Below are 13,688 nucleotides of genomic sequence, written 5' to 3' on the forward strand. Positions count from 1 at the left end.
TCTTAATGAGGATGAAGAACCTATCTTCGTGGTTCACTTACACTGTTCAGCTGCCCTCCAGTTTATTGAGCAGCGTGTGTGGTTACTTTTGCCCCACGGAAAAGAAGGAGCATTGTTGACTGCTGATTCCTTATGCCATCTACACAGTTGTTTCCAAAAGTATTGAGTTTAAGTCAAATGAATTTTCTCATCTTGTAGATTTGGCCTGGTGGGAAAATAAGACTTGCACAAAGGAGAAAGTGTCCTAGTGACAGAGAAATCCAGGGGCTTCCTCCAGCAAGATCACACTTTATTTTGCTTCTCTCTTCCAGGATTGTATAAGCTTGGGTTCAGGAGAGCCAAACAGGAGTTCCTACCACTCCTTTGTCCTCTACCACAGTAATAGTCCTCGCTGGGGAGAAATTATCAAATTGCCCATCCCCATTGACCGGTTCCGGGGCTCCCACCTGCGCTTCGAGTTCAGACATTGTTCCAGTGAGTGAGACTTCTCTCCACATTCCTTGGAAGATATGAATGTTCTATTGTCTCAGAGTTCTTTCCTCAGAAAGAGAATTAAGAGGGTTCTTATTGTTGGGGCAATAAAATGAGTTCTGAATAAATGGGTACTCAGAGATGGGGTGTCAACAGAGGCTGTTCTGTGTACAGTGACTCAAAACCAGAAAAGGTCTGGTACTCGTCCTTCTTTGTGTCTGGTCCAGACACTGGATAATTACCAGTATTATCCTCCTTTGGATGTCTCCTGTGTACATATTAAACTGTTCCTTAAAGAGCCTCTGATTTATCAAGACTAGCAATCTAGTTTCTATTTGGGTCTAGATAGCCTGTGTACCTTGGGATATAAGTGGAAATTCAGTCTAGTACATTTATCATCATTCCTGCAGTCAGGTATGTACCTAATTAATGAAAGCAAGGGACAAAGAAGTAAAAAATGTAGGTGATAAGCACAAGGGGAATTTCTGTTAAAACGCAAAGTGAAGGGCAAAAACAACTAACACTTAGCTCTGGTTGCAGCAAAGGACAAAGGGGAAAAGAAACTCTTTGGCTTTGCATTCTCACCCCTGATGCGGGATGATGGCACCACTCTCTCAGATGACATCCATGAGCTCTATGTGTACAAGGTATGGAGCCTGGCTGTCTCTCATCTCAACTTTCACACTCCTGAAGCCACTCTCACATATGGTTCTGAGTTAGGTGGCTTTCAGTGGGCAGGCCAAAGGATCCAGGGTAGTGCGCTGGTAGATGACAGCAGGACAGCTGTGGGCAGGCTTTTGTCATGTAACTACAGTGACCTTCCTCCCACAAGTAATGCCAGCAGGCCCTTTGTCCCTCACCTCCCACTCCACAAGTAATGGAAGTCTATTACCAACTCCTCTGTGCCATTAGCTAGTACATTCAGAGACCTGCCATTTGAGATCATGGTTTTGTCAGCTATCACAGCATGGCTGCCACCCAAAGTTGCCTGCACAGCAGATGGAGGCCACCTGCCCCACCATGTTCTCTCTAAAAGGCATGTGAGCCAAATGGGGAGTTTCTGAACAGAAAGCACTCTTCTAAGAGGACCTGAGGCCCAAGATCTAGCCTCAGGAAGATGAGAGCAAATATCAACATTGAAAAATCTGTGACCTGAGTTTTCCACATGTCATGGTTCAGGAAACATTCTGTGTTCTCTACTTTTGCCTGCAGTGTGATGAGAATAGCACGTTTAACAACCATGCTCTGTACCTGGGCTTGCCCTGCTGCAAAGAGGACTACAATGGCTGCCCTAACATCCCCTCCAGCCTCATCTTCCAGCGCAGCACCAAAGAGTCTTTCTTCATTTCCACACAGCTCTCCTCCACCAAACTCACCCAGAATGGTAGGTGGTGGTACCTACAGGGTGCTGCGCTCCCTGTCCTCAGTGACTGGTTCCATGTTGCTGATACATGCTAAGGGAAACAGAAGTCAATTGCTTTTTCATGCCACAATGAGGGCATTCTTTTCATCTGAAGTTGAAGGAACCACTTGGTAATAGCAACCTGTAAGATTTCCCATGGTTTTATTAGCTCCAGAATGCACCTCCAGATTTCACAGATGTGTCTTTGGCCTTGATATCAGCACTAAAGAGTCTATTGTAATGTTAACAGCTATTTCTCTTCCCCCAGATTCCACCTGTCCTTGGCAGGGAAAGTCTGGGTTTTGCTTGTCCTTGGCATAGCCAGTGTTCACTACTTTTGGGCTTGCTTTGTAGTGGACCTCCTTGCTCTGCTGAAATGGAAGGCTTTTCCAGACCGGATCATGGACATACTAGGGCGGCTGCGGCATGTCAGTGGAGAAGAAATTGTTAAGGTATGCCTTCCTATAATTCATAGATGCTACCTAAGTAAGAATCTGGGCAGAAGGTCTTACTTCACCTTGATTTCTACCAGTATACCTCTAAGACCATTTCTCAAAATATAATTAGTGAGTAGGACTAGAGTTATTTTTCTTTTTATTTTTTTTCAGTTAGCTTCTTTTTTAAAAGTAAGTATGACATCAGGTTTATTACCTTTTAGAAACTAAGTTATAAACCCTATTTTCTGACTTTTTTTTCTTCCTAGAAAGTAAAATGATAATTAGAAACATACCCAGTGCTTTGTGCTGCCTCCTCTTCCTTCCTTAGGTCTCTTTCTCATTTTCCTTATCTGTAACCCTTTTACCACAAACCTGGCCTGAAGTCTTTCTGGCCGTACTCACTTGATTATCTAGAAGAACTCTAAATACTCTCCATTAACTTGTAGCTGCTGCTTTTGCCCAGTCTCTCACTTACAGTCCATACCAGAGACCTTTCCCTACTCCCTGCCTCAACTGCTTTCTCTAGATACCTTTGTGACATTTCCCATCTGTGGCCCCGTCAGACTGACAGCAACACTACAAGTCCCCTGTTGTCTTCTGTAAGGCTTCTCTGCATTGCACAGAGTGTTTGCCCACCTGGCACCTCCTGATGGTGAAAGTGCTGCAGGTGGATTCTGCACAATGGACTGAAGTCTGCTGAGGAAAGTGGAGGTGCTTTTGATGATGAGCAAGAGCAGTGGAATGTAGAATGGACACTAAGTGTCAAGAAGACAACTTGTCATCAGTGAGCATTGCTCTGTCATTATAATTATCAAATCAATTAGCACAGATACCCTATCTGTACTTTCATTTTATAGCTCCATTGACTCAGTTAGACACAACATGCTGTCTCCAAATAAGAAACAATTTTAAAGTCTGTACAAAAGAAGTTTTGTCTGAATTTTGTTTAAATCAATTAGAGTATCATAAATTTTAAAAGGAACTCTTAACCAAGCTAATACTAGTTTTTGAAACTTAAGATCAGTTTATTCTCAGGGCATATTTTTCTTCTAAACATATCCAATATTGCACTGTATATTAACTAACATATAAAAATAAACATATTTAAAATATCAATTAGCAGACAAGGTATTAAGAGAAGTGTATGATTTTTTTTTTGAGAGAGTAAGTGAGCATGAGTGGGAGTGGGGGTAGGGGCAGGGGAAGAGAGAGAATCTTAAGCAGGCTCCACGCCCAGCATGGAGCCCAACACAGGGCTCAATCTCATGACCCTGAGATCAGGACTTAAGTAGATGTCAAGAGTCAGACACTTAACCTAGTGAGCCACCCAGGCACCCCAAAGTCTGATCTTTTTGAGGCTGAGTAGTGTTGTATTTCCAGTAAGAGACTATCTTATCAGCATATCTGCTTTTAGCATCAATAATTGATCTCAAACCACCAGAAGAGAGTGTGAAAAGAATGTGCCAGCATTTTTAAATATTATTTTTTACTTTTTATTAGACTATTTCAAATATACACAAAAGTAAAATGGTATAAAGAACCCTACATGTATCTATCACCTAGCACCAGCAGTCATCACCCTATGGCCAATCCTGCCCATCAACGCTGCCATCCAAACCTTCCACCTTAGACTTGTTTTAAAGTAAGTTGTAACTTGGCAGTGAGAAAGAATGAAATCATGCCATTTGCAGCAATATGTGAATAAAACTGGAAGGTATTACGCTGAATGAAATAAGTCAGTCAGAAAAAGACAGATATCATATGTTTTCACTCATATGTGGATCTTGAGAAACTTAACAGAAGACCGTGGGGGAAGGGAAGGAGAGAAAAATAGTTACAAACAGAGAGGGAGGGAGGCAAGCCACAAGAGACTCTTAAATACAGAGAACAAACTGAGGGTGGATGGGGGGGGTGGGGAGAGAGGAATATGGGTGATGGGCATTGAGGAGGGCACCTGTTGGGATGAGCACTGGGTATTGTACGTAAGTGATGAACCATGGGAATCTACCCCAAAAACCAAGAGCACACTTTACACACTGTATGTTAGCCAATTTGACAATAAATTATATTAAATTTAACAATAAAAAATAAACAAATAAAATAAACATTGTATCATTCAATTGCCTTTTGACCACAGAATGTTAGACTTTATTTTGGAAGAAGACTGTCAGTATCCTTGAGTATTATTCTCTCCCTTGGATTTTGTATCTTAGAAAGAAAAAGGCACATGTTAAAAAACAAAAACAAAATGGTACTTCTTTTACCCTCATTGACAGACCTCAGCAACAGCTTTCTCCCTTCTCCCAGAATACTGATTTCTAGACCAAAACATGGTTTCTATAGTTAAGACCTAGCCTGCCACACCCTCATTCAAATGTCCTCTAAAGAGTTAGGCCACAATAAAGAGTGAGGGACTCCTAAACTCTTTGGGGTCCCAGGAGAGTGAACTCTTTTTCTCAAAATGAATTTGGCATCAGAATCACTTAGATTGACTCTATTTCAAAATTACAATTCTACATGGATGTCCTGTTTTTTTTGTTTTGTTTTGTTTTGTTTTGTTTTGTTTTTCAACGTTTATTTATTTTTGGGACAGAGAGACAGAGCATGAATGGGGGAGGGGCAGAGAGAGAGGGAGACACAGAATCAGAAACAGGCTCCAGGCTCTGAGCCATCAGCCCAGAGCCTGACGCGGGGCTCAAACTCACGGACCGCGAGATCGTGACCTGGCTGAAGTCGGACGCTTAACCGACTGCGCCACCCAGGCGCCCCGGATGTCCTGTTTTTTTAAGTGACCGTTCTTTCCATAGAAATTTTGCACTTACCCAAGAGAAAGAGCCTCTCCAAATATCTCTCAGGGCCCTTAGCTAGGTGGAGGTGGGATCCTAGATTAGTTTAGTTTAAGTGGTGATTTGAGATCTTAAGAGATCTTTGAGTTTGTTTATTGGGAGATGAGTTCATTGGTGTATGGAAGTTTGACCATGTGTTCAAGGTCCTAAGATCTGAGCCCTCTGGTTTTTATGTTGCAGTTTCTGCAGGACATCTTAGATACACTCTTTGTGATTTTGGATGATAATACAGAGAAATATGGCCTGTTGGTGTTTCAGTCTTTGGTAAGTCTCACCCCTCCCAACTTTTCATTTTTATTTATTATTTCTGTCATATGTTTTTAAAAATCCAAGGGAAGCAGTTTATTAGAGTGAGTCAGTATAACATCTATGCAGATGTTTCCAATAGAAAAGTGGCTGAGGAGTGTCACCCAAGGAAGACCAACCAACCTACCAACCGGGCAGATCCCTACAGCATCAAATTTGAAGAATTCAGCATGGCCAGGTCCGGGCCTCAGTAGTTTTGATACCTCAGTCTCATCACTGTTGCAGAGTTGCCTAGCCCCTGAAATAGAGACCTACACCAATAAAAGTCTTGGAGACTGATATAGGAAACCAGATGACCTGTTTTTTCACCTACAAAAATAGGGTATAATGGCCAGGAAGAGCAGAGTCTCATCTGTGATGGTCACACTCTCTCCCTTTGGGCAGTTGTTTGGGAACCCAAATCTCTGTAGGTTGCTTAGTGAGAATGGACAGTGATTTGAATGTTCAGTGCATTTTGCTTAATATATCCTGTCCTATAGGAGTGCTGTATATTCAAGAACCATATACTGTAAGTCTACCTGATAGATGAGGAGCAGAAGCGAGAGTTAAAATGGCACTTGCGTAGATTGCCCCTCTGGCTTTTCTTCCTTGCTTTCCTGGCCAGCCAGCCCCATTTCGGAAGGGCACAGCCTTTCATACGTTGATCTGTCTCAGAGGACAATCTTTTTTTTTTTTTTTTGTCTCTTTTCCAAATTTTTTGAGACACCTTAGAATTTATGCCACCTTACACAGGTATCGCTTTGCCTTTTCCTAGTCTGTATTGTGTCATCCAGCATTATTATGAAGAGAGAGGCTCAGAGTAACACTAGCACAAACAGATGAGTCCCAAGTCCAGACTGGGTGGCCAGGGGCTGTGGGAATAGAGCAGACAAGACAGAAATACAGGTACAGAATAGAAACCTTACGTTCTCTGCCCATGGAAAACACTAGAGAAAATACTGACGGTTTGTCATTTCTTGAAGAAGCAAGAGTTCTGTTTCCTGCTGGGGATAAGTCCAGGGTCTCCAGTGAACTGTAGTACCCTACATCTCCTTCAGGTATTCATCATCAACTTGCTCAGAGACATCAAGTATTTCCACTTCCGGCCTGTAATGGACACATACATCCAGAAGCACTTTGCTGGAGCCCTGGCGTACAAGTAAGTTCCATTTAGCATCATCATTAGGATTTGTGTTTGAATAGAAGGACAGGCTTAAAAAAGGTTCCATGACAACCACCATTCATTCAGCTGACATTTTTTTTAAATTTTTTTTTTTAACATTTATTTATTTTTGGGACAGAGAGAGACAGAGCATGAACGGGGGAGGGGCAGAGAGAGAGGGAGACACAGAATCGGAAGCAGGCTCCAAGCTCCGAGCCATCAGCCCAGAGCCCGACGCGGGGCTCGAACTCACGAACCGCGAGATTGTGACCTGAGCTGAAGTCGGATGCTTAACCGACTGAGACACCCAGGCGCCCCCAGCTGACATTTTTTTAACTTCATTTTTTTCTAATTCTGATAAAATACACATAATATAAAATAATACCATTTAACTAAAAAAAAAATTTAATGCTTATTTATTTTTGAGAGACATAGAGAGACAGATTGGGAGTGAAGGAGGGGCAGAGAGAAAGAAGGAGACACAGAATCAGAAGCAGGCTCCAGGCTTTGAGCTGTCAACACATCCTGATGCAGGGCTCAAACCCACGGACCCCGCACAAGATCATCACCTAAGCCGAAGTCAGACGATTAACCAAATGAGCCACCCAGGCGCCCCCCCCCCATTTTAACTATTTTTAAGTGTACAGCTCAGTGGCATTAAGTATGTCCACATTGTTGTACAACCATCACCACCATCTATCTCAAGAACTATTTTCATCTTGCAAAACTGAAATTCTGTACCCCTTAAATAGTAACTCCCCATCACCTCCACCGTCCCTTAGCAACCTCCATTGTTATACTTTCTCTTTTAATTTGCTTATTCTAGGGGCGCCTGGGTGGCGCAGTCGGTTAAGCGTCCGGCTTCAGCCAGGTCACGATCTCGCGGTCCGGGAGTTCGAGCCCCGCGTCAGGCTCTGGGCTGATGGCTCAGAGCCTGGAGCCTGTTTCCGATTCTGTGTCTCCCTCTCTCTCTGCCCCTCGCCCGTTCATGCTCTGTCTCTCTCTGTCCCAAAAATAAATAAACGTTGAAAAAAAAAATTAATTAATTTGCTTATTCTAGGAACTTCATGTAAATTGAGTCATACAATATTTATCTTTTTGTGTCTGGTTTATTTCACTTACCATGTCTTCAAGTTCCATCTATGTTGTAGCATATGTCAGAATTGCCTTCCTTTTAAAGGCTGAATAATGTTACGTTGTATGTATGTACCACATTCTGTTTATCCACTCATCCATCAATGAATACTTGGGTTGCTCTCACCTTTTAGTTATTGTGAATAATGCTGCTATGAACATGGGTATACAAATATCTCTTAAAGACTGATTTCATTTCTCTTGGGTATATACCCAGAGGTGGGATTGACCACTATACTCTTTTCCACAGCAGTGGCTGCAGCATTTTACATTCCTGCCAGCAGTGTTCAAGAGTTCCAGTTTCTCCACATCCTCAAGCAAAGACTTTTTATTTTTTGTTGTGTTTGGAGAGGGATTTTTTTTTTTTTAGAGTCATCATGCTAACTGGTGTGAAGTGGTATCTCATTGTGGTTTTGATTTGCATTTTCCTAATGATTAATGATGCAGAGCATCTCTTCATGTATTTATTGACCATTTGCATATCTTCGTTGGAGAAAATTTATTCAAGTCCTTTGCCCGTTTTTTAAAAATGTTTGTTTGTTTATTTATTTATTTACTAATTTATTTATTTTGAGGGGGATGCACAGAGAGGGAGGGAAAGAGAGAGAATCCAAGCAGGCTCCACGCCCAGGGCAGAGCCCAGTGCAGGGCTCAATCTCATGACTGCAAGATCATGACCTAAACCAATTTGAAGTGTCAGAAACTCAACCAACTGAGCCACCAGGCACCCCTCCTTTGCCCATTTTTTAATCAGGTTGTTTGGTTTTTTACGTGCTGTTTTTCCAGTTCTATGTTGAGTGGAAGTAGAAAAAGAAGGCATCCTTATTCCTGATCTTAGAGGAACAATTTTCTTTCACTGTTGAGTAGGATATTGGTTGTGGTCTTTCAGCTGACATTTTAAACCATAGTTTACTACACAATTGTCATTTTTTTCCTTCCAAGAACTGGCAGCAAACCTACTAAAAGTAAGTCTTGCTTTTTCATTGAGAAACATGAATAGCTAAAAATGGCACCAACATGGGGCACCTGGGTGGCTTGGTTGGTTAATCATCCGACTTCGGCTCAGGTCACGATCTCACGGTCCCTGAGTTTGAGCCCTGCGTCTGGCTCTGTGCTGGCAGCTTGGAGCCTGGAGCCTGTTTCGGATTCTGTGTCTCCCTCTCTCTCTGCTCCTCCCCTGTTCATGCTCTGTCTCTCTCTGTCTCAAAAATAAATAAACATTAAAAAAAATTTTTTTTAATTAAAAAAATAAAAATGGCACCAACAATAAATGTCAAAGAAATAAAAAACTATTGATAAAAGATATAATATAAATGGTTAACATGGAAAACAGAAGTTATCTAAAACCATTAAGGCAATTTAAAATTGCCTCATTTTCTTCTATAGAATTAGCACAATTTTTGAAAATATATATAAAACCAACAGGTGACGAGGCTGTAGAGTCACTGGAACTCTGACACTTTGATATCACTCTGTAGAGTGGGCACTTGCTGTAGAGCGAGCAAGGAGAGGCACATAGGACCGTATACCTTTATCCAGAATCTGCTACTTACTAGTTATTGTTGTATGTTCTGGAGACATAGAAATTTTAGACAAAACAAAATTACAGGTGAAGTCTAGGACTTTAGGAAAACTTTCTTATCAAAGAAAAATGTGTGTCAGGGAAAGAGAGAAAGAATGATTATAATTGCTAATTAAAATGTGGCAACTCTACAGACGAGGCATGTTGTATGGTCTCAGATGATCTGAAGATTTCACATTTGTAACAGATCCATCACTCCATTCTGCCTCATAAGCAGTATATTTATTTTTCCTGTGTGGCAAATTCAGGGCTGCAAAAATTTCAAACTGCATTGCTTTTGAGTTAAAGTGGGGTTTCTGGAACTGTTCTCTTTCCCAGGGAGCTCATTCGCTGTTTGAAGTGGTACATGGACTGCTCAGCAGAACTGATTCGACAGGACCACATTCAGGAAGCCATGAGGGTAATGTACTGAGCTCACTGTACATAAAGGGCCCACCCCTGCTGTTGTTTGTCAGTAATTTCAATGGTTTAGTGTGCAGAACAAGTGTCGACATCCCAGTACACTGGCCTGCTTTCAGGAATGCCTTGGACCACATAATTCCCCATTGTCCATCTTAATTTTGCCCCAGACCTTTATTCCTAACAGTGTTACCTTAAAGCAGAAAGGAGGGATGATGTACATGCAACTCCTGGCCATCCTTCCTGACTGGTTTTGCCAGCAGCATCCATCTCTGCTTCCACTGGCCAAAGCATCATATCTCCTTCTAAACCAATGTTGGTGGCAACATTGATTAGACTTAAGATCTTCCAACTTTTCCTGTCTTCAGTGGTTACTAAACATTGTTTTTTAGAACTGTTTTAAGTAAAAAGAGCTGATTGGATGCACTGTATATGGATACATTAAGAAGATAATCTTAAAACCTTGACCTTTGGAAGAAACCGGAGTCCCCCATGGCAGCACTCCTGCATGGACAGGTTCCGAGATAAGGCAGCCTTTTGCATTTCTGGGCAGCTCCAGTTTTCAGGGGACCATCGTCATTGTGAGTTAACTTCACTTTCTGGTAACTTCTTTTCATGGTACTTCTGTGGAGACCCACTGAGAGAATGTTGATTTCTCTTTTGCTCAACAGTTCTCAATATAGCTTTTTAAAGAAAGTTGCCATATCCCTTGGGAACTCACACCAAGTTCATGCTTTCTCCCTTTCCGCCCCTACATTTTCTTGTTCTTGAGTTATTTTTTTTAGTTGCTTTTTAACCATGTCTTTCCCACCCTTTCCAGTTAGTAATAAAAGAAGAGTGGCAACAAAGTAGTTCTGCTTTTTCTCTGTCCTCTTTTAATTTCACATCATTTGCTCTGAGTACCATTGGGCCTGTGATTTTGTTGTTCTTGTCCACATGCTAACAGGTGAGACAGGTGCTTCCTTAAACATTACCAGACTGAAGAAGCAAAATAAAATCATAGGTCTGTGTTTCCCCTGCCTCTTCTCCGTATGTTCTGTAAAAATGTAAGGCCATAACTATTATTTCTGTCCTTCTTCATATAATACCTGTCTACAAAGCAGTCAGCATCTGTTGTGGATGCCAAGATGCAAAGAAGAATAAGACAGACCTCTTGCCTTGAAGAACACATCCCCACTGAAGCATGCTCAAACACAGGTGTAGAGCAGAGTTCTGAGTGTGATGTGGGGACAGAGCCTATATTCTGTTCTTCTTTAAACCCAGTACCTGGCAGCTGCCTCAGACAATATTTGAGGGGATAAAAGTTGAGTTAAATGCAAAAGATTCTATGTGAGTCCCTAAATTAATTGCTCAGGATACTGGAGAAAGCATCACAGAAGTTGTTTTCTCCTAACAATCAGTCATTCAGTCATTCCGTCAAGTCAGTGTTACTTGATACCTGCCATGTGTCAGACACCGTAGTAGACACTGGAGATTCAGCAGGGGCCCAAGCAGAAAAGGCTGTGCTTTCATAGCACTTCCATCCAAGTGGAGGAGAGACAGACAATAAATACACAAATTAAGTGGGGAAAAAAACTTGATAAGTAAGAACTATGAAGGAAATTTACTTCAGATCAAAATTTTAGGGAAAGTTTGTCTGAGGAGGTGACCTCTGGGCTGAAATCGATGTGAAGAGCTGGGGGATGAGCATTCCAGACAGGAAACAGCATGTTTAAAAGCCTAGGTGGGAAACAACATGAGTTTTCAAGCAACCAAAAAATAGCTGATGTGACCAAAGCAGGGAATCAATTTCAAACATTAAATTGGATGTGTGAAGTGATAGAAAGGAAGAAGTGCTGGTTCCAAAGAATCTGGCTAGATCAGCTGAGTTGATATCAGGGTTACTTAGGAAGATGCAGAATTCTGGGAGAAGATCAGGTTTGGGTGGAAAGAAAGAAGATATCCATTTGGGGGAGCACTTTTCTGAGGTACTTTCATACTTATTCTTACCGCTGCAAACCTGTTTGAATGGCCTCTCATACTAATGCATCCAGTACTAAGGTTTTATCAGGTCATTTCCCCTTCTTCTTCAAGTTTTAGTTGACAAGTCCTCTTGACCAAACCAGTAAATCTCTAATCAGTCCTGTTTTCATCCTTCACAGGATGCGTATGGTCCTGGCCTAGCACCTCTCAGTCTGGTATGATAAAATGTGGACCAGGAAACCTCTTCTTACTCTTGATTCAATACATGCTGCCACTCATTCGCATCTCTTCCTTTCACTTTCAAAGTCGTGGCCTTTCTAAGAAAGTTTGACCACTAAGGAATATGAAAATAAAGAGTCTTTCGTTTTCTTACTTGGTTATTTTGTTTGTCCCTTGTGAATGACCTGTAGGAGGTATCTTTGACAGGTTTGAGTTTGGTATTTGGCAAGATATTCTAAAAAGACAGCACACTTTTCACTCGTGAGCTATCTCAGGTCCCCCAGGGAACCATGGAGAGAAAAGAGCAGGCACAATGGATCTTCTTGGTGCTTGAAAGGTTGTAATAACTTTTAGGATCTCTTTTTCTTTCAGGCTTATTAACTTAAGTAGAAATGCACAGAGTGGCTGCTTCACCCACCATTAAGTGTTTCATTGTCTCCATGAAGTGTTGGGAGCACCCTTGAACTTTGAACAAACTCCATAGGCTCCACCACTCACCTCCTTCCTCACTGGCCCACCCTCTTCTCTTTCCCCGGTTCCATTAGTCAGAGGCAACTGGCCATCACCTGGTCCTTCCCACGCTGGTACTGACCATAAAAATCAAGAGGAGTGGGCAAGGGAAGTCAGGGGGTGATGGATGACTGGAAGTGGACTTATTTTTTATCCCTCATGCAGGTTTTCGCAGGGCCATCTTGGACGTTGTTTTATATTTTAAAATTTAATGAAGATACTAAGCTCTCAGGCCCAGGAAATGCAAGCAATTTTTCTGTCTGGTTCTGCCCTTCACTGTGAAACTAGTGGATGTTTCAAGCCATTCAATACACTCTTGTGTTAGCTGTTTCAAACTGGAAAAAGAAAACAGGTCATGAGGTACACATTTTCCCTTTTAAAATTAGAGTATGTAGCACACATCTCCCCGGTTCTTTTCAGACCAGGCATTAAAAGTCTGGAATGGAGGCTGTAGCATTTATGCTGCTGAGGCCACACACTTTAATTTTTTCTAATGCAATCTTCTGGTGCAAGGCTTGGAAGACATATTTTTCTAACCTAGCCATTCTACAATGCCTACTGAATTCTATATGGGCTGCAAAACAAAACAAAATGAGGTTTTGTTTTACCAAACCTTTTGATAGATACATAGGTCATGAAAGGTAGCTTGAGAATTGTTTTCTATTTTATATTTCAAGTAACTGAGCTCCATTTGTTTCATCCTTGGATAAGTTTCTCTCCCAATGTCTCTGCCTTCCCAGTGTCTGGGAAATCTGTGGCATTTCTTTGATTAGAAAGCATAGTCTTAGATCTTCAATCTGTTCTCTTAAAAGATAATTACTGTGCTCATAAGCATGGGCCAAGCTGTAAGGACTCCTCAGAATTAGATACTGCTCCCAAAATAAGTTATGGGAGCTTCATCTTCTGCATTGTTCAAAAATTGTCTGTGGGAAGGTGTCCGGGTTTGGAAGAGGATAGAGAGTGGGTGTGTCAGGTCCACCTGGGGCTGTGCAACCTGGGGCAAGTTTTCTCCAGAGTTAATGTCCAGTGAGAAGCCTGGCACCATGTCAGACCCCAGCTATATCTCAAAGGTGCAGAAGGCTCCTTAAGGACTTTTCCTTCTTGGAATAAATTTAAGAGAGGTTACATCATTGCTTTTGAAGCCTCTTATTTCCAGACCTGAAAAAAATACAAAGAAACTTCATTTTCTTTGGATCCTATATGGTCTTGAATTCAGCTGTTGTGGTTCCTCAGTCTGTGGTTCCTCAATTCCAGAACCACAGAAACAGTTGTAAATTAA

General features: G+C 41.7%; 1 protein-coding gene across 6 annotated transcripts in view; it reads left to right on the forward strand.

The window, feature by feature from the left end:
• Positions 1–13,688, forward strand: part of DOCK3 (dedicator of cytokinesis 3) — a 597,238-nt gene that overhangs the window by 499,263 nt on the left and 84,287 nt on the right. For all 6 annotated transcript variants that reach the window (XM_030306883.1, XM_030306888.1, XM_030306884.1 and 3 more), the window contains exons 16-22: positions 312–474; positions 1,012–1,118; positions 1,684–1,855; positions 2,228–2,325; positions 5,337–5,420; positions 6,500–6,600; positions 9,638–9,719. In XM_030306883.1, coding sequence (XP_030162743.1) covers positions 312–474; positions 1,012–1,118; positions 1,684–1,855; positions 2,228–2,325; positions 5,337–5,420; positions 6,500–6,600; positions 9,638–9,719 — 807 coding nt within the window. The remainder of the gene's footprint in view (positions 1–311; positions 475–1,011; positions 1,119–1,683; positions 1,856–2,227; positions 2,326–5,336; positions 5,421–6,499; positions 6,601–9,637; positions 9,720–13,688) is intronic.

Source organism: Lynx canadensis, chromosome A2, assembly GCF_007474595.2.
Source record: "Lynx canadensis isolate LIC74 chromosome A2, mLynCan4.pri.v2, whole genome shotgun sequence".
NCBI lineage: Eukaryota > Metazoa > Chordata > Mammalia > Carnivora > Felidae > Lynx > Lynx canadensis.